The sequence below is a fragment of the Macrotis lagotis genome, chromosome 5 (assembly GCF_037893015.1).
Source record: "Macrotis lagotis isolate mMagLag1 chromosome 5, bilby.v1.9.chrom.fasta, whole genome shotgun sequence".
Classification (NCBI taxonomy): Eukaryota; Metazoa; Chordata; class Mammalia; order Peramelemorphia; family Peramelidae; genus Macrotis; species Macrotis lagotis.
In genome coordinates this window covers 174,479,523-174,501,713 of record NC_133662.1, presented here as the reverse complement: position 1 = coordinate 174,501,713, position 22,191 = coordinate 174,479,523, and the positions used below count along the sequence as shown (strand labels likewise).

At 35.8% G+C, this 22,191-nt stretch overlaps 1 protein-coding gene across 6 annotated transcripts in view; it reads right to left on the bottom strand.

Moving 5' to 3' along the window:
- Positions 1 to 22,191, bottom strand: part of SNX9 (sorting nexin 9) — a 111,924-nt gene that overhangs the window by 46,599 nt on the left and 43,134 nt on the right. For all 6 annotated transcript variants that reach the window (XM_074187919.1, XM_074187917.1, XM_074187916.1 and 3 more), the window contains exons 2-4: positions 20,924 to 21,010; positions 16,115 to 16,189; positions 14,467 to 14,589 (exon numbers count right to left, since the gene is read on the bottom strand). In XM_074187919.1, coding sequence (XP_074044020.1) covers positions 14,467 to 14,589; positions 16,115 to 16,189; positions 20,924 to 21,010 — 285 coding nt within the window. The remainder of the gene's footprint in view (positions 1 to 14,466; positions 14,590 to 16,114; positions 16,190 to 20,923; positions 21,011 to 22,191) is intronic.

Genomic DNA, 22,191 nt, shown 5'->3' with positions numbered 1-22,191 from the left:
AACTGGTGGAGTTCTCTACCCTATGACCACCTCTAAATGCAAAACTCTTCAGGTAAAACTAGAATTGTATAGGTTAAAAACATAACTGCCACAGTATCAGATTCAACAATAATAAAATATCTGTATATAGGAACTTCCTTGTTTGATCTTTTTGACTTCTGGGTCAAATTACTTTTATCTCTTGTGAAATAAAGGAAGAAAAGGTGGAAACTTGTTGAAGATATCTGGAAGCTGATAATATTCACAAAAGCAAGACATGCACTTTATGAGTGGAGGAACAGGATACAAGTCTTTAAGAAGAATGGAAGGATAGGTAGGCTGAGAAAATATATTTGGATTGTTTTCAAATGCTTAGATTTGGGTTTTTAAACTTTTTTCATTCATTCACTGAATTTTAATTTCCTTATCTACCAGGCCCAGGCTGCTCACAGGCAGGTCCTATGCCCCTCTGAACACCAGAGAACTCTGTATTTCCATTTGTGATCCCTCACATAGGAAACCTTGCTATCCCCCTCTCCTTGAGGCTCACTATATTAACTTTTTAAAAACAAATTTTTTTTTGACATCATCTGCATTTCCTACTTCATTCCTCCCGGAAGATCATCACTTATAAATATAAAAAAGAGGAAGAAAAAAGTTCAGCAAAACTAACATCTGCTTAGCCTTGCCAAGATAGGATGTAATAAACAGATGTGAAACTTCCTTGTAATAGAGGCAGTTTTAAAAATATATAAACACACACTAAAGTGGCAATAAAAGCCCCCAAACTTTCCCTGAATTTGTAACCCCCCATTCCTTATAAAAGCCTCTTATAAATCTGGCATATAGACAGCTAGTATCTTAAACAATGAATAAAATGGAGTGAGTGGGTGCCTAATCAACAAAAAATTCTTCAGGGATGGTATAGCCTTAAAATATTTTTTTAAAAATATATTTTTATTGATGACATTTCTTGCTAGTTCATCACCTACATTCCCCATTAATCATCATGTGGTCTTTCCCAAAGTATGAAAGGTGAGAAATTTGTTTGGGGAAAGTATGGTGATGTGTGCATATACACAAAAATAAAGACCTCATTTTATACAGTGTTTTTGCAGTTTTCTCACAGGAACTGATGTAAACGGAACAGGTATTATTATTATTTCTGTTTTATAGATGTAGAAACCACGGGGCAAAGTGATTAAATGATTTACTCACAGCCACAAAACAAGTAGTTAAATTGTGTAATTCTAAGTTGTTTTCCAGAATGGTGGCACTAATTCATAGCTCCACCAATATTATGTATTAATGTGCTTATTTTTCTATTCAAATTCAAAACACTGGCTATTCCTATCTTTGCCGATTAGTTGGGTATGAAATGAAGTTTAAGAGTTGCTTTGACATATCTTAGTAGCAATTTGAAACATTTTTCTACAGTTGTTGATAATATACATTTCTTCATTTGGGAACTGTTTAGTCATATCTTCTGAAAACTTAATTACTGGGGAATAGTTTTTGGTTTTATATGTTTGTTAACTGCCTATACATGTTAAGATACCAAACTCTTCCTTTTCTCTCTTTGTCTGAAGCAGTTAGGTGGCACCTTGAAGAGAGTATTGTACTTGGAGTCAGGAAAACCCAAGTCTGAATCCTGTCTCATATACTTACTAGCTGTGCCTTGATTAAATCACTTAGGCTTTATGTTTAAAATTGCTTTGGGCATTTTGGTACACCATGTATTTAATTGCAGAGGTGATAACTAGAATTTAATGAACAAAGGAGAGACTTCTAAGGCCTATTCTTTTAGAAAAATGCAGCTTGTAGAAGATGAATTTAGAGATATGAATCAGGGAGATCAATTAGTAGTCTAGCTGATTAAGAGATCAAGGTCTTAACTAGGTTGATAGCTTGTGAAGGGAAGTTAATGGATAAAGGAGATGTGAGGATTGGAAAGTCAGGAAGTCTTTCTATCTGATTGGATGTAGGGGGGAGGAAGGATGGTGGTCACCTTGACAGCCACAGAAAAATAAAGAAGAGGGCAGACTTTAAAGCCTATGGGTAAAATATGTAGTTGGAGAGGTACTGTAATTTTTTTTTAGTTTTTTTTAAGGCAATGGGGTTAAGTGGCTTGCCCAAGGCCACACAGCTAGGTAATTATTGTCTGAGGCCGGATTTGAACTCAAGTACTCCTGACTCCAGGGCTGGTGCTCTATCCACTGCGCCACCTAGCTGCCCCGTACTGTATTTTCTGAGGGAAAAAATAACTAACTGGGGAATAAGCTCTAGCATGATAGCACGATTTTTCAGGATGCTCATAATACCCCCAAAATAAGCCTCAGTCATGACTTTCAGCCAGATGGACATATTTAAATAATATCATTGACATTAATATTTTAAATAAACAATAACACATTATAATTATTTGTAAAACACCCAAGCAGATGCCTTTGGATGAGATAGATGCCTATGTAAACAGATGAACTTGAAACTTGCCAATGACACTAGAACTACAGACACAATATACAAATAATGTGTGTACTTAATAATGAATGGGTGTGGTTGTCTAGTAAGAATCTTAATAATTCAATACGTCATGTATTGTAACAGTCCTTAATGCACCTGTGTGAAATAAACGTTTTCTGAATTTTGGTGCTGGCAATTTTCCTTTGCTTTTGGACTATCATTCTTAACTGTCATCATTTTTGTCTTGTAAGTATTCAAGTATCACTTGAATCACTAGATTTAAAGAGAATAATATTTTGACTCTCAGGCAAGATGAGTGCAAAAAGAAAGAGCTATTCTGAGTACAAGAGGACTCCAGGGGCAAACCATCATACAGCTTTCTGCAAAGAGTTGGAATTCTCAATGGTTCAAAAATGGTGAGCAGATGACAATAACCTCAGTAAAAAAGGGGGTGAGGGAAATGCTAAGAAGTGCAAGTGTGGATGAGGTGAGCAACCATTATTTCCTGAACTGGAAGACATCTGTAAATGGATCACCGAAAGGAGAGCAAAGACTTCGCTTGTGCATGGGGCTGATGCAATAGTTAGAAATATCCCCAGAAGAATTTAAAGCATCACACAACTGACACGATGGCTTCCTTCTGTGACAGGAACTGTCTCTATGAAGATCGACAACACTGTTCAAGCTGGAAGATACTAAAGTTATTAAATGTGCACTTGCATTCAAGTCCTTTGTGGATGGCATCAACTTTACCAACTTCCCAACATGATTGCTATGGATGAAACTACAGCATCTATGGGCCAAGGAGTTCAAATGACAAAATAGAGGATACCCTCTATTTTGGCAATTTGTCTGGATGGAAATAAAGTCCCAACTCTAATCATCACTAAGGGCAAGAAAGACAAGATTGAAGGTGTTTCAGACATTTATGTTCCTGAAATGGAAAAAGCCTGGTGCACCCAAGCAGTTATAAGGGGGTCAATTGAAGGCTGCCACTTGGCCAGAGAGGTCTGCTCCTCTCTGATTCAGCTGACATTCACTGCACTAAAGACATGAAGAACTTACTTGCAGAGAGAAGAATAGAATAGAACAATTTCCAGACTCTTGATATTGCAATAAACAAGCCATTCAAGCACCATTTGCACATGGAAATCAATGACTACATTAGAGTAGCAAGAAATTTGGGGTTTGGAGAGATATCTATGAGAAGAAGGTAACATGATTGTATTTGAATAAATTTAGATTTCTGCACATGAATAAATGAACAAATAGAAATGGGGAAAAAAAAGACATCCCATGAAAATAAGATCCAATATGTCTTTTGGAGCAAAAATTACTTTAAGACCTGGTCTTATTTTTGGGGAAATATGGTAGGACTAAAGTTCATCAGAGGTTGGATTTATAGAGTTGACAGTCACCAGTCCAGATATTATAACAATAATAATAAATAGTTAGCATTTATATGGTTTGCAAAACATTTGAAAAATATTACCAGGGGCAGCTGGGTGGTTTTTGAGGATAGTGAACCAGCTCTGGAGTCAGGAAGACCCAAATTCAAATCTTAACTCAGACACTAATTCTGTGATCCTGGGAAAGTCACTTAACCCCAACTAACCCCTCCCTGACAATAAAACAAATGAATAAAATAAAGAGAATGGTATAAATCTCTAATAGGGCATACTAACCCTATCTGCTGGGAATTTTTTTTTTTAGATTTTTCAAGGCAATGGGGCTAAGTGGCTTGCCCAAGGCCACATGACTAGGTAATTATTAAGTGTCTGAGGTTGGATTTGAACCCAGGTACTCCTGACTCCAAGGCCGGTGCTCTATTCACTGTACCACCTAGCCGCCCCCATCTGCTGGGAATTTTAAAACTGTCTTAACAATCACAGTAAACTAAATCCTTTGATTGAGTTCAGACTCTGCAAATACCCAACTACCTCAACCGCAGGAAGTTATACAAAATAAGGGGAAAAATCATCCAGTATAGTCTTGTCACAGTAGCTTTGGAAGCTAATTAATTTTGATGCAAAGCATCATAAGCAGATTATTATTTGTACAAACAGACTTGGATGACTTGAATATGGGTGAAAATCAACATGGCCTCATAGATCCTTCCCTGAAGGTCCTATCTCTGGAAGGGCCTTGGGGAAGCAGCCCCCCCCCCCACTAATGGGGGGCCAGGTGGAGTGGAAGTGAGGAATGCCCCGTTATCCTCACAGCCTGACTGCCAGACAGCCTCCTGCCTTTTCATCAACAACAACAAAATAAAACCGAGTATGATGAGTCTTCACTCTCTTGAAGCAAGCTCTGTCCCAGAACCCACAGAGCAGTAGCAGTAGCTGCCTGGACTCACAAGCCAGCTCACATTCCTAGCCAACAACTGGACCCCAGGGCAAACCAAACACACACAGGGACCCCACAGAAATCCCAAAGGGTCAAATGAAGAACAAAAATGCCTCGTATTTGTAAGTGACCACGACAAGTTCATGGCTTTTGTGAGAATCTTAGAATCTGAAACCTTGAGAGGATTTTCTTCTTATATTATTATCGACATTAGCATTTACTTTATAAAAATTCTTTTGGTATATGGGGAAAGAAAGCAGGCAGTTCTAAATAATGTGTGCTTTCTTTTTTCCTTCCTAGCTTTTTTTGACTCCAGTAATTTTTATGGGTGAAACTAGAAGGAAGGAGGGAAATATGATCTCCATTTGGTCAAATTCTTTCATAGCAAATGTAGTTTAGAGGAAGATCCTGTACAACAAATATCTATAAGCTCAACTAATGGCTAAATTCTGCAACCTATATTTGGTACAAAAAACCATCAGAACAATAAAACAAGCAATCCAATTTCTTGGGAACGGCTGTGACAAGATTTAGCTAATGTTAAAAACAAAACCAAAAAAAAAAAAATCAAAAAACTTTTTAATATGCTGAATAATTTATGTTGCTAAAAGGCTTAAACTACTGATATGATAAATCCCATAATCCTATAATGTCAGATTAGAAGCTTTATACAAATACGGATTCATAGCTGATATTTAGGCAGGTTAAAAATAAAATGAGTGTTGATGACAATAACAGAAAAAAACATTTCTCACAACTTTTAGAAGGAGAAAGAGAAAAGAATGTGATAAAGAAAAAGGTTGTGGATGTAATCTTTCCCTTGCTCAGTAGAAAGTGGCAGAAAATACTTCAGGACAGCATGAAAATGGCCTTTGAGGAAATGACTACAGACTCACCATGCTGAAACTTAATACTTTTGGACTATAGCTCCTCCTCCCTAAATTAGTTCTCCAATAATAAATATATATACATATATATATGTATATACATGTATACACACACACACACACATATTTATAGAGAACTCCCTTTAAAGAAGGAATCTACTAAAACTTCTCTTTATGCCCAACAGGAGCAAATAGGTGACGCAGTGAATAGAATATGGGCCCTGGAGTCAGGGGACCTGAGTTCAAATGTGAATTCAGACACTCAATAATTACTTAGCTGTGTGAGCTTGGGCAAGTCACTTAATCCCACTGCTTTGTAAAAACCAACCCCCACCCCCGCCAAGATTATGCCCAACAGTCTGAGTCAATCATTCAATTTTTAAAAATTGCATTGAAGAATTGGGGGAGGGCGGTTGAAAGAGAAAGGAAATTGGTCAAACTAAGTATTAATTCATGGTTTTCTTCACCTCTCAAAAATAGTTAACTGGTCAATTTATTAAACTGAAACATTTTGTGTGTGTGTGTGTGTGCCCATTACTCTTGGGAATACACAAAGTTGAATTAAAATTTTGTTAAATCATTAAAAGCTATGCTTCTTTTTGTTTGTTTGGTTTTTTGCAAGGTTAAGGGACTTGCCCTAGGTCATACAACTAGATAATTATTAAGTAGCTGAGGCTGAATTTGAACTCAGGTCCTGTGCTCTATCCATTATGCTACCTAGCTGCCCCTAAAAAAGCTATGTTTTTTAAAATAAGGCCACTCACAATTAGAGAATGAATGTAGAGGGTCTTCTTCGATCTTTAACATAGCAAGAAAAATCAAGATCTCTAATCTGAGTCTGGAGAGGCATAAAGACTGTTATAGATTTCTTTGAAGACCAAGCTTGTTCTTGATAATTTTACTACATTCAGTTCTGATCATTTTGTAAGTTGTTCTTTTCTTTTTTCTTTTTGTTTTTACAAGGCAATGAGATTAAGCGATTTGCCTAAGGTCATATACTAAGTGAGATTAAATATTTGAGGCCTGATTTGAATTCAGGTCTTCCTGACTCCAGGACTGGTGCTCTATCCACTGAGCCACCTAGTTGCCTTGTTCTTTCTTTTCACATTGTTGTATTCATGGTATATTTTGATTCCTGGCTCTGTTTCTTTCATTTTGTCCCTTCTCTATACTGATCACACCCATCATTTCTTAGACCACAGTAACAATCCAGTATATTCACATACCACAATTCGTTTAGCCATTCAACAAAAATGGATTTTATTTTATCTTTGTTACCACAAAAAGTGTTCATTTAATTATTTTGTTGTATACAGGCCTGTTTTTGTCAATATGGTTTCCTCCTGAATTTCAGTGTTAATTGTGGTAGTGATAGAAAAATGGGCATAATATGCTAAAAATCATGGGTTTCTGATCATCTGCAAACACTAAACAGATGATACTCTGAAAGTGAGAACCTTGCCCAATGACTAACAAAAAAAAAGTGGCTTACCATTTTTTTTTCTCCAGAGGAGAAAAAAAGTTAACAAAAGTTAAGTGACTTGGCCCAGGGGTAGTAACTCTCTGAGGCTGGATTTGAACTCAGTCTTCTTGACTCCAAGTTCAAAGCTCTACCCATTAAGCCAGCTAGCTGCCTTTAACTTTTAGAGAAATCGAACAATATCAATTCTGTTTTTTCTTACTATAAATGAAACCAGAAAAAAAAGAAAATTTAAGCTAAATGGTTCATAGGTTTTCTTAGGAGGGACAGATAAAGGGAATCATCATTCCATGGCCAAGGGCACCAAGAAACAGTATCTCATGAGAAAGGTAATTTTACACTGCAGTACTCATGATAAGCATTTCCAAGAAAACAGCTAATGTAAACAATTACAGTTTGTGCTTCAAATTCTGTTGTAAAGGATGAGGAAATAGAAATTTGACAAAAAACTAGATAAAACCCTCTTCAAATGAACAAACATTTCAATGAAAAGATGGGCAGTGAAAAAAATATTGAAAACTCTGGTCTAGGCGAAGCCTCATATCTATACAGATATATTTGTCTATTAACCTCAGATTTATATATTTGAATTTTTTTATATTGAAAACTGATAGGGTGAATACCAAATACTATCATTAAAAAAATGAAACTAATTATATCTGACAAGAAAAGATTGAGTTCTAATGGGCAAATCATTTCTGCATGAGAGATCTATGTATAGCTGGACTTAAGAGTCAAAATTAAAACCAACATCAAAGAAAAGCAAAATGAGATGTGGTAGTAATTGAAGTGATTCTCACCTTATGTAAACAAGTTCACACCAAAAAAGGAAAAGAGATAAGAGATTAGATATTGACTACCCAAACCATGACCATTTCCTAAGGAAGTTTAACTAATGTGAACTGCCACAACAAAGAGACCAAGTGCTCAGAAACCACCTAAGACAGTAAATACTAAGAATACTAAGAATAATTTACTAGAAAGATCTCACAGAAAGAACAGAGGAAGGATTATGGTCAGTATTTACTCACAAAATAGTAAAGTATTATAGGGAAATGATATTTCCTGAAAGCTTGGCAAGAGACTCAACTAAAAACTGCTTGAATACATTAAAGGATGACTAGTTAGTTGAATGACTAAAAATCATTATTCCTATGTTTTTTGGTGGCATAAAAGCATTTGACACAGTCCTTTCAAAAGCATTCTCCTCCAATGAGGAATCAATCACCCAAACACATGTTAAAAATAAAAATATCCAATTCCAAAGTCCAAGTCTCTTTTATTTCTGGGATTTTTGACTTTTTGATACACATGGACCCCTTTTACAGTCTGGTGAAGCCTATGAACACTTCAGAATGATGATTTTTAATTGCCCAAGATTACAGAAGAAACCAATTATACTCAAAGATATAATGCTCTCCCAAATCAAAGTCACAAACCAACCTCTTGAAATCTATTTCTTAATCCTTAGTCCTTTCAAAGCTCATTTCTTGCCAAATGTCAGCTTTGTATTACTCCCCCTTTTGATTTCTCCAACATCCATGAATGGTACAACAAAAATTCATATTATCCAACTTCAACTGGGTTCTAAATAAAGTTCTTTCATTCCTTTCTGATTTTTTTTATCACAACCTTCACAGAAATTATTCCAAACTTGGGGCGGCTAGGTGGCGTAGTGGATAAAGCATTGGCCTTGGAGTCAGGAGTACCTGGGTTCAAATCCGGTCTCAGACATTTAGTAATTACCTAGCTGTGTGGCCTTGGGCAAGCCACTTAACCCCATTTGCCTTGCAAAAACCTAAAAATAAAAAATAAAAAAATAAAAGAAATTATTCCAAACTTAAGAAAAGTTTAGCTTTTTTTATGTTTTGCCTTTCCCTATTTCAAATAAGAATCTTACCTCTTACTTTACCTTAAGAAAATTGAGGTAATTTTATGTGAACTCCCTTATCTTTCCTTCTCATTTCAAAACCTTTTGACACTCTCTCCTTATTGTATCTTTTTCCCTAGTCTCTGAAAATGAGTGGCCTATTTATCCAAAGTCAAGTTTTCACCATGTATGCTTGATTCTATCTTCTCCATCTTCTCCAGAAGACTGTAAATTCGATCATCCCCCCCTTCCAATCAACAACTTTTCCCCATTTACTGGTTCTTTCTCTACTGCTTTCTAACATTCCCAAGTCTTCCTCCTCCATGAGAAAGCCTTCACTGGATCACCATCCCTTTAAACAGTAATTGGTCCTCTATCTCATTTCCCTTTCTTAGTCAAACTTCTAGGGAAAAACTGTACACTTGTGCCTTCATGTCCCCCCCCCTCCTTTTCTCCTTCACTCCTCAACTCTACTGCTCTATTTAAGGTTACCAGGGCCTCTTACTTATTAAATCTCATGGTCATTCCTCAGCTCTCCATCCATCTGCTATCCTGGGTGCACTGACCACCAACCTTCTTCTCCTAAATGCTCTCTTTTCTCCAGGGGTGGGGGTGGTTGTAACATTACTTTTTCTTTCCAGTCTGACCATTCCTTCTCAGTCTCTTTTGCTTACTCAGCATTCATATCACGCCTAACTGCAGAGGCTCCCCAAGGTTCTGACTTGACCATTTTCTCTTCTCTCATTAAATTCCCATGTGCTGAATTATCACCTCTGTGATGATACGTCCTATAGATGACTATATATATTCAGTCCCAGGCATTTTCCAGAACTTCAATTCTAAAATTGCCCACTGAACATTTCAAATATAAGGTTCTAGAAACAAAAAGAAAACAACATATAAAATCTCAAATCATTATCCTTTTCTTAAACTCTATCCTCTTCTAAACTCCCCTATTTCCATTGAAGGTACTACCATTCATCCCAAATCCATAATAGCAGCATCCTTGATTTCTCATTGTCTCTCAACTCATACTCAATTAGTAGTTAAATCCTGCCATTTCTACCTTGATAATACATCACACATTCTATCCTTTATCTCTACTTGGACAACTTCCACCTGAATTCAAGCCCTCATCATCCCTCCACTAGGATACTACAATAGCCTAACAGGTTTCCTGCCTCAAGTGTCTCCTTACTTCAATCCACCCTGTACATTGCTGCCAAAGAATTTTTTTTTTAATGCAGATCTGATGAAGCCAATCCATTACTTAAACTCCAGTGGCTCCCTATTGCCTTGAGGAGGAAGTATAACTTCTATGTAGCTTATAAAGCATGTCACAATTTGGCCCCAAGCTCTCTTTCCAGTCTAAACAGACATTACTTCTCCTATCCTTAGTGATTCAGATAAGTCTATTTTTAGACTTCTAGTTCTCAAATACCACACCATTTCCATTTCCCATCTCTCCATTTCCTAGCCATTTCTATTACTACCCTCCTCAGCTATGCTTCCAGTACACTCCCTCTTTGACCATGCTTCAAAGAATCCCTGTCTTGAAAATGCAATTTAAGTATCATATATGTATATGTATACATATACATATATACATATATACATATATATATGAAGCTTTTCCAAATCCTCCAACTGCCATCTTTATTGAAAAAAAAAATAGTATACAAATTCACATCAGAGAGATGTGAAAACCCAGAGGAAGATTTAGAGAACATAGACAAGAGTCTAACAGGAAGAGAAAACAGGGGTGGATTGCAATATGTACTGTTAGAAGGAGTACTCATATTGCAGATTCACTGAAGAAACTTGGAAATTTTATTAGAATGTTAAAATACTTTAAAAAAATACAACAGGTAAAAAGATCATTCTTATATATAACCCTCTTAAAATGATTGTTTTACGATAGATGCTTTTGATTTCATCAAAATTTTCTCCTCACTAAAATTTACTATGCTCAATTTTTTTTCTTGATAGCAAACATTTGAGATTTCACTGTTTTGTTAATCTAACTTTTCAATCTAATAAGGTATATAAAGAGATAGAAGGGGAAATAATCTATTTAGTCTCACCTCAAAAGAAATGATGATACAGTATACAAGTAAAAGTCAGAATCCTTTGTGGCTATGACTATTCACACTCAACTGAATAATTTATATCAGAAAAGATACTTCTTGAATATTAAACAAATGAATCACTATACTTCTGCCTTGAAGAACTTAGATAATAATTATACTCATTCATGTAGAGAGTCCATCAGAATGTTACATACCAGAAATTTCTATTTAGATGTCCATTCAGATAACCTGAATTACTGTTTTTGAAACCGATACACACATACTCTCTCTCTCTCTCTCTCTCTCTCTCTCTCTCTCTCTCTCTCTCTCTCTCTAACACACACACACACACACACACACACACACACTCACTCACTCACTCACTCACTCACTCACTCATACACAAATAAAACCAGATTAAAAGGAATGCAATAGGCTGGAACATAATTTTTACAACTGGTGTTTCTGATAAAGGACTTAGTTCTTAAACATACAGAGAATCAAGTCAAATTTATAAGATCACAAGTCATTTCCGAATTGATAAATGATCAAAGAATATGAACATGCAGTTTTCAGAAGAAGAAATTAAAGCTATCCAAAGTCATTTGAAAAAATGCTTTAAATCAGTTATTGAGTAGAGAAATGCAAATTAACCCACTTATCAGATTTGATCAGTGTTGGAAAACTGGGGTACTAATGCATTATTGGTGGAGTTTTGAACTGACCCAACATTTCTGGAGAGCAATTTGGACCCGAGCCCACAGAGCAATCAAAATTGCATATCCTTTGATCCAGCAATACCACTACTAGATCTATATCCCAAAGATATCACAAAAAAGGGTAAAAAAACCTCACATGTTATAGCAGCTCCTTCCATGGAAGCAAAAAATTGGAACTTGAGGAGATGCCCATCAACTGGGTAATGACTAATTGTGGTATATGAATGTGATGGAGTGCTATAGTTCTCTAAGAAATCATGAATGATCTGGTTTTAGAGAAGCATGGAAAAACCTGTATGAACTGACGCTGGGTGAAGTGAGCAGAACCAAGAGAACATTGTACATATTAACAACATTGTGAGATGATCAACAGCTCCTCTCAGCAGTTCAGACATCAAGGATAATGTCATCCACATGTAGAGAAAAAAATAAATCTGGGGTCTGGGTACAGTGCAAATAATAAAATGTTCACTTTTTAAAAACTTATTTTGTGTTTTTCCTTTCTTTCTCATTAGTTCTAATTCCTCTTTCAAAACATGACTAATATTGAATTATGTTAAACACAATTGCACAAATACAACTTTTACCCGACTACTTGCTGCCATGGGGAGGCGGGGAGAAGGAAAGGAAGGATAATAGAAACATCTTATTTTCCTCCAACCAAAGTCTACAAATTAAATCTGTACAATATAACTGAGTACAGAAATAACTCTAATAGTTTTAGGACATAAGAAAAACCTTGGGGGGGGGGGTAGAAATAGGAGCATAATGATTATAGTTATAGACTACAGTTTAAATGGAGGTCCTTTTTCTATACTCCATCATTCTCTGTGGACAGAGCATGAGAATAGAGTCAAGAAGTGAACAATAAGCATCTAACCTTTATATCAGTTTCCTTATCTGTAAAATGAGTATAACAACACCTACCTCTCAGAGCAAATGAAATATTTGTAAATCATTTTACAAACATTAAAGGATTATATAAATGCTAATTATTAACTATTATTATTGTTATTATTATTATTAGAAAAGGACAGGGAAAAAAGCAGGATGATTGTTCTTGAACCTTGAAAGTAATATTATTAGGAAAAAAAGTAAAAAGAAAAAAGTGTGTGCACATATATAAATGCAAAATTCTTAATAAACTTACGTATTTCAAATCATAGAACGTTAAAGCCGAAAAGATTCTCATAGAACCTTTAGTTCACTTTGCTTATTTTTCAGAGTAGGAAATTGAGGCTTAGAAAGATTCAGTGATTTTCAAGGTCACAAGGCTAGGTAGTATCAAGGGTCTAGCTAAAAATGGAAACCTGGTAAACTGAACTAGCCACAATTTTTTTTTAATTTTAAAAATTGTAATAAAAACAAATATCTAATTGATACTTTACATGTTTTACACTATTGTTATTTTTCAATCCAACATTCTATCCATTAGGTTTATTTAAATCTAAAAATAAAGTTTAAGAAGACTTTTGAAACTTCACTGATGACAGGCCCATAACAGGTTATTAAAAAACTGAAGGATATTTTAAAATATATCCTTAATTTTTAAAGCAATTTTTAAAAAGTTAAACAAATTAGGGGTGGCTATGTGGCGCAGTGGATAAAGCACCAGCCCTGGAGTCAGGAGTACCTGGGTTCAAATCCAGTCTCAGCTACTTAATAATTACCTAGCTGTGTGGCCTTGGGCAAGCCACTTAACCCCATTTGCCTTGCAAAAAAACAAAACAAACAAACAAAAAAAACCCGAAAACAAACAAAAGAACCTAAAAAAAAAAGTTAAATAAATTTTACAGATGTGCATAAAAATATAAGGAATAAATCCCCTCCAAAAGTCTTTTTTTAAAAAGGTTTTTGCAAGGTAAATGGGATTAAGTGACTTGCCCAAGGCCACACAGCTAGGTAATTATTAAGTGTCTGAGGCCGGATTTGAACCCAGGTACTCCTGACTCCAGGGCCGGTGCTCTATCCACTTTGCCACCTAGTGCCCCGCCCCCCGCAATAGTCTTAATGTTAGCTTAGGTAACAAGAAGGTAGTAAAATTAAATCAACTGCCTTAATCACTGCTCACACTATATAACATTTAGAAGGTTAGAAGGTCAGGCTAAACTAAAATTCACTTAAACCATTCAAATTTGGGTCAACTGCTTCTATAGTAACTATATTACTTCAATGAAGTTTTTTCAAGCTTTCCTTTTCCTGTGCTAGACACCTTGCTGGGTGAAACTTAGGAATGAGTCTTTTTCTCTCTCATGTTCCTCTTTTCTATATTTCTTCAGCTTTCAAGAGACCTCATAGGGGCAGCTAGGTGGGGCAGTGGATAGAGCACCGGCCCTGGAGTCAGGAGTACCTGAGTTCAAATCCGGCCTCAGACACTTAATAATTACCTAGCTGTGTGGCCTTGGGCAAGCCACTTAACCCCATTGCCTTGCAAAAAAAAAAAAAAAATCCAAGAGACCTCATAATTGAATTCATACCATGGTGACAAAATTCTTTTATAGTGATTAACCCCTTACTTTCTGTTAGTCTCAAAAACAGCCTCTATCGATGCTGAATGTGTGACATAGACACAACAGAAATGCAGCACATGTCACTCGGAGCAACTGACTTTTGTGTGCTTTTTACCATTTTCATAAGATAGGAGAACACATACCTGGTTGTTACTGTTGGCTGTGGAGGAGTTGACTTGAACAGCACTTGAGAGAGAATCTAGGAAGGCTTGGTCAGCTACTGAATTTCCACAAGAAAACTGATCTTTCCCACCATTAGTCAAAATCTGAAGAGTAAAGGAGCTTTTATTATATTCAGGAAATTCATAGTTCTCTTGAGGTTAAGGTTATTGGAGGCAAGCAGAGCCAAGCACCAAGAGGAAAATGGTGTTTGAGATTTCTCTAACCAGACTGCCTCCTTTGGAGGCAGAAACTGGGTTTTACCTTTCCATCTCCCTCACCAACTACCAGTGCGCTTAACAACCAATATGAACTCAGGAAATGTTTATTTAGAGAAGTGAATGAACCCTAAGTTACTGAAAACATCAAGGTAGATACATGAGTGATTGAAAGTTGTAATGAACTTTAAGGCCAGTCAATCCTCAGAATTCCCTCTATCTTAAAGGATTTTTAGGCCTAAAATGAAAAGCAGAGTCCCTTTTCATAAACTGTAGTAGGGCAGACACGAATGAGACATTATGACATGAACTCTATTCTTAGTGAGTTGGAGGTCTTGAAGAGTGGTCCTATGAAAGATTTTTTTTCCTGTTAAAGGGAATGCAAGAGATTATCTTCTTTTCTCCCCAAAGATATCATCTCACTTTTAGAGTGAATATTCTCTTTTCCCTTAACCACTAGGTTAAAAACCAAAAGCTAACAGAAGACCTCCACATCCCAGCACAGGACCTCTGTTCTTCTACCATCAGCTGAACTTGATGGAGCATACATAGCTTTTCACATCTATTTTTATACATAATACAGAGCAAGCAACCAGCAGAGGGAGCCAGCTGGTTGGCTCGGAAATGATGTTTTTGCTGTTGGTTGGTTGGTTTTTAACTGACTGTATGGATATTATGTCTAACCATCATTGGGCAAACCAAAGTATTTAATGTTACAGTAATGGACAACAAAGATAAGATCTGAAATGGGGCAGCATATAATAATTTCAATGAGCAGTTAACTTTTTTTTAACAGGATATGGAGAAAAGTAATTAGAAAATTCTGATTGTCAAGATTATTATTTGGAGGCACAAGATATGGGCTCAAAGATTAGCACTTTCTGAGTGACTCAAAGTAACACACTTGGCTTCTCTAGATCCTAATTTTTTCTTCTATATAATGAAAGAGATAGTGTCTAAACTCTATGTAAGCTTTAACTTCTCTGAACCTAAGCCTGGGATGGGAGTGGTAGTAGACAGGCCATTTGATCTCAATTTTCTCATCTAGAAAATAGAAATAATATTTGCATTACCTACCTCATAGGATTACTGTGGGGGAAAGTACTTTTTAACTCTAAAGTGTTACATAAAGGGCAAGGAACAATAACAATTAGAAGAGATGAATATTATTTTACTTCATGATAACAATTTACTGTTCACTAAAATCAATTAAGATGGCTTTCCAGGTTTTTCAGGGCAGCTATTAAACAAAATCATTTGTATCATTTTAATGATTATACCAAGGAAGGGAATATATTTGTAGGATTAACTGTTGCTCTCTTTTATATTCTGCCCATCAAATTTATTCATCCAAAATAAGCTAGGGGAAGAATCAGTTTTAAATGTTGTTAATTAAATGACTGAAAATTCTTACTTCAACGTAGTCCGTAGGAACAAGTCCTCGTTCTCCTTTGTTATTTTTTCCTTCTAGCCATCCTCCACCTACATCCTAAAAAACATGTAAAAAGAAATTCGGTATATTTGGAAAACTTTTGTGAAGAATCACAACAAAAGGAACAAAACCAAACCAACTTAAACACTAAGAATATCATCTCTGTAAAATTAATTATTCATAAAATAGTTCCCCCTCCCCACTTCCAGGTATCACCTAGGCATCCAAAAACTCTGAACCATTAACATGAAAAAAAGTCAAACCTGGACTATAATCAAATACTGATGAAAAATTGGGAGTTGGTTCTAAATAGTGCCCTTATTAATCTGCTCTATTTCAGAAATTACATTTTCTTCATTCATCGTTTAAACTATGACTCAATTCTAGAAAAATACTAACTTCATGAAACGTATCAACAATGAAGGAAAAAGCACCGAGCTTCTGAAAGTCCTGAAAAACTAAGTTTAAGTCTAGGCTAGGTCATTTATTTGCTACATATTCTTGAGCACTGTTTTTTTTTTCTTATCTGGCAACCTCCTTCATAGGGTTGTTCTGAGGATCAAATAATGGGACTATCTACCTGTAAGTTAATGAGTGATCAAATCATCTGGGCTAGGGAAATTAATTTTTCTCTTTACTGTTCTACAGTGTCACTTTTGACTAAATAAGACTATCCAAGATAAATAGCATTCAAAGAAACTCTTTTAATGTATTCTTTAGGAAAAAATTTGAATGGAGAATGCCATCTATCTACTTGAGTGCAGATTGAGGCCTAATTTTTTTTAGACTTCATTTTTCTTGTGTTTTTTTCCTTCTGAAATAGAGTTAATATAGAATATTTTTCCTGACTCCATGTGTATAATTGAAATTATATTACTTGCTTTTGCAAAGCATAGGGGAGTGGTGGAAGAAAAGGAGAGAATTTGGAACTCAAAATTAAAGTTATTGACTAATATGGAAATGTTTAACATAATTATGTTATGAATAAACTGTTTCAGATTACTCGCTATCAAGGTGGGAGAAGAAAGGGAGAAATATGTGGACTCAAAATCTTAAAAAAATTGAAAACATAGCTGGAAATTTATTTTTAAAAATGTTAAAAATTGTTTTACATATAATTAGGAAATATTTAACAAAACTTAAGAATTTTTAAAAGAGCTTCCTTGCACTCCCTCCTAAATAAATATTCACATCAGTCTAACCAAAGTTAGCTGAATTTGGATAACCACATTTTCTTTACAAGTCATTTAAAGCCTTACCTGTCAATACTAAGTCTACAATTGGGTAACCCTCTGGCATCAATCACTATTTCATCATACCCAGAAATTTAAATCCAAGGTTTTCACATCCTAAGAGAGAGAGGTAGTGAACTAAATATGTAGAATGAGAAACATATTTTTGGAACTGGTCAATGTGAGGGTTTATTTTGTTTGACTATGTATGTTGGTTTCAAGAGTTTTCTTTTCTTTGCCTTTTTTTTTTCAAGGGGGGGAAAGGAAAGAGGGGAAAAAAATACAAGATAATAGAAAAAATATTTTAAAAATTCTACATTTGTTTTGAATTTGAATATGCAGCCTTAAGAATGTTCTTAAAAAGATGAATTTGCTTTAGAATGTTCTTAAAAAGATGAATTTGCTTTAGTTTTAAGTACCAAGAACAGGACTACTGGGACATTTAACAGATGCCTGATAATGCTTTAGTAAATTAACAACCATCAATTTCCATCAGTTTTTGGTCCAGTAATACCACTTAGAAACCTAGAAATTTGGGCTAAAAAATAATCAGGTAATTTTCAAGAGTACATCATGAATTTTTCTTTAATCCTCATCCTTGTGGACTTTTCAAAGGCTTCTGACACTCTTTCCCATGTCTTTCCTTTTTTTGGAAGGCTCTCTTCCTGAGGTTTCCTGTGTCTTGGCTCTTCCTCTATTTCCCCAGCTCCTAGCCATCCTTCCTAGTGCTCCCTTCTCTAGGAATTCTTCCTTGGATTCCCCTTTCGAAACTTTCAGACCTCACTAAGATCTAAGATAGCCCTTTGTTTTGAAACTCCAATCCAATTAAGTAATAACTGTTCACTACTATTATCTTTCTCTGCACTTTATCCCCAGTAAACTCTGGGCAATAAGGACCATGATCTTTTGTGATTAACCAACTTATCAACTTGCATTTCTTAACAGCCTATCTTGATAGGGGCTATTTGAAGAGAACCCACAATTCACAAATGTCTGTTGAAGGCTCTTTTTAACAGAGAATCTCAGATTTGGAAATCAACCAGTTCAACTAGTATCTCATTCTTTGTTCTTGTAGGTAAAGTCCTTCTCTAGGCCCCTCCCTTTTGGGGGAGGGGGAGGGGGAGGAAGGAAGAATTAATAACAAGCAGAGAGAAATTCTTCAAGCTCCTTTACTGTCTCTTCCCTGCGGAAGGTATATACCTACCTTGTTAACCAGAAAACAATTCCTTGGCTTGGGAGGAAAGGTAGACACTCATCCATTCCAAGCCTTCAATACTAGAAGGTGCTATGGAGAACAGCTCTGTGATCTTTTTTGGTTTTTGCAAGATCATGGGGTTAAGTGTCTTTTCCAAGTTCAAACAGATAGGTAATTATCTGAGGCTGGATCTGAACTTAGGTTCTCCTGACTCCAGGGTTAGTGTTCTATCCAGCTCTGTGATTCCAAAGGGTCACTTCCTCACCTTGATAAACTTTTTGGGCTCCCTTTCCTAAATCCTCCCAAATTTCCCTTCCAATAATTTCACTGCCTGGCCTTCTTCAACACTATTTTTATTGTTGCTGCCACTGAATCATTTCAGTCATAGATTTAGCAAAGAGACCCTACCTTGAAGATCCTACCTCTTAAGGGGAACAAAATTGCTGGTTCAATCCCCCCTTTGTTGGGCGGGTTTTCTTGGCAAAGATACTTGAGTGCTTTGCCCTTTCCTTCTTCAATTCATTTTAAACATAACATGGAGCAACAGGGCTAAGTGACTTATCCAGTGTCACGCAATGACTGAATGAGGCCACAGTTGAACTGGGGTCTTCCTGACTACAGATCCTGCACTCCTTCCACTGTGCCACCTAGCTGCCCTGGATCACCACAAACTTTTTAAATCTCCCTCAAGATTCCTTCTTCTTCAAACTGTCTTCTTTCTTTCTTCTCTTCTATTTTCCCTCTCTCCAGACTTCTTCCTCTGACTTGCTAAACTTTTCTGTTCTCACTCATTTTTTTTATTGTTTCTCAGATCTTGTCCATCCCAGATTTTCATCTGCCAGATGGACATCTCTATCTCAGCACATTCAAAACTGGACTTAATCCAACAATTTAACTCCCTTTCCCACTCATCAGTTCTTCTTTCTGAATTGCTGCTTCTGCTTATGATCTGACTATTCTAAATCATCTCCTGATATTTCTCCCTCTCACATCTAATCAGTTGTCAATTCCCAAGGTCAATGCCTCTAGGATTCCTCTCCACTTCTTTCCAATCTCACTGTCATTATCTCAAGTTCAGTACATTGGATAATAAGATTTTATTGTTCATTTGGAAGCTAGAACAAGATGCAGAGGGATGAATATTGATTGGATTTGGATTTGAAGTCAAAAGACCCTGGGTCAAAGCACTGGATTGATTTGGGCAAGCCATTTAAACCTCAGTTTTGTCCTCTGGAGCAGCTAGGTAATAATAGAGTATAGAGCACTGGGTTTGGAATCAGAAAGTCTTACCTTCACGAGTTCATATTTGGCCTTAGACACTTATTAGCTGTGTGACTCTGGGCAAGTCACTTAACCCTTTTTTGCCTTAGCTCTTTACCTGTAAAATAAGCTGGAGAAGGAAATGGCAAAGCACTCTGATATCTTTGCCAAGAAACACCTCCTCCACTCCCCACCGTACAACTTAAATGACTGAAGACCAACTTTGTTCCCTTTAGAATAGGTATATCTTCAAGATTTCTCTGTTCTTAATCTATGATCCTTTGCTGAAAATGTGATTAGGCTGGCAATTTATTCTGAAAAGTTATGTGCAAAACATTCTACACAATAGATATTTAGTAATCTCTATATAATCAATATAGACAAGGACTAAATCTAATACTTTTTGTTTCACCCAAAGCACCTTAGTAGTACTGGGAGCATTAGTAGTCACCTAATGAATATATGATTGATATTACATGACAAAAATGTATGCAGGATATACATTTATTTTGCCATTTCTGATCATTCTGATCTGACAACTACCTGGAAAGAGCATATTTTTTGATGAGAGTCAAAAATAGTTGGCCTATAGCAGGCCTGTGAAGAATGAGATTTTATGTCAAGTTCAGCTAGTTTTTTCACAGGGGCAAAACCAAGATCTCTCTGATTCCATTTTTGCTTATCTACAAAATACAGGTTAACGGATTCACTGTCACCGATATAAAGCTAAAGATAAAAAATGAATGAAATCAGTCATTAGTAAGATATTTCTTCTTTTGCACCTGCTAGTTCCATTTCTAAGTGAGGTTCATTTTATAATGACATTTCTTTTTTATCATAAAGACAAGATACTGTGTTGTGGAGAAAGGGGAAAACAGCACTATGAAAGTTATGACCTCAGTGGTAGTCTCAGCTGTCTTTAGCAGAGTTACAGTCCTGACTGAAGATTTAGGGAAATAATATTTTACTTTTGGTCCATTTGTCACTACTTCAGAGCAGACAGAAAAAAAATATTTTTGTGGTCTTGAATAATCAATTCTGTTCTACAATGGCTCCTACAAAAAGAGCTACAGTTCTCTGACCTCAACTTGATATTTTTCTTACCGGATTTGTAATTGTGATGATCTCCCCTTCAATAACTGTCAATTCATTATTTCCAGGTTCAGCATCAAAATTATACATAACTCGAGCCTGTTAAGATGCGGGTGGGGAAGGGGAGGAAAGAAAAGAAAGGAGAAAGGACACATTAGTTTAGCTTTGAAATATACTACAGTGTATTCCATAAATCTGATGATCAGTATGATCAATGATTCCTAATGATTCCTAACTAAGAGATGACTAGATTGAAGGAGAGTAGGTTGGTGTCTCATTAACTCGATTCTAAGATGTAGTGGTAGAAAGGGAGATTATGGTACTGACTTAGAGTCAACACAAATGTTATTCTTCCAAGAAACCTTCTTTGGTTTCTACTTATGGACCTCACTTGGCATCTCTCTTATACAATTTTGGAAGATTTTTTTTTTATAAACTCCTTGAGGGAAGGTAATGCTTTGCTTGATTATACTGGTATACAGCTCAGTGGCTTAATAAATGTGTGCTTGCTCTCAAACACTCTCATTTTCCCGGTTTTGTTTAGTTCAATTTGCATCAGTTCAAATTAGTCTTCCAATGCTTTATACACCTGATATACATTTAAAAGTTCTTTTACTTATTTTTGTGTCATTATTACCTGGCTGGACAGTAAAAGGCCAACCTGTTTATCTTTCAATAGCCTAATACTTAAATGTTTGTTGATCTAAAATTAGAAGAATTTTTACATGGGTACACATATACCACATTGAGTACAGCCATTCAAAAAGTAATCTCCCATTTACACTGACTTATGAATGACACGAATAATACTAATTTTCATTTCCTTGTGTTCTAAGAGAAAAAAGAATCAGTGAAGTACTCATATTCACAAGACCATTTTTTTGATATAATAAAAAGTATGCCCCTCTAAAACTAAAAATTAACATTATTTACAACAAAGATGGTAGTTGCTTTTCTGATGAGTACAAGTTTAGATAAGCAAGGATGCCTTCTCTCCAGACTATTATTTTACAAAATTCTAGAAATGTTAATGATTGCAGTGAGACAAGAACAAGAAATCAAATGGCTAAAAATCAACCAAGAGAAAACAAACACCTCAGTCTGCAGATGACACGATGGCTTACTCAGAAAGTCAAAGAATAAACTTAAGAAACTATGGAAATGATTAATGGCTTCCTTCAGTAAAATAGCAGGATACAAAGTAAGTCCACAAAAACTGCCTGCATTCTCTACAGCAGTAGCAAAAGTCATTAGTAAAAAAAACCAGTAGCAAAAACCCA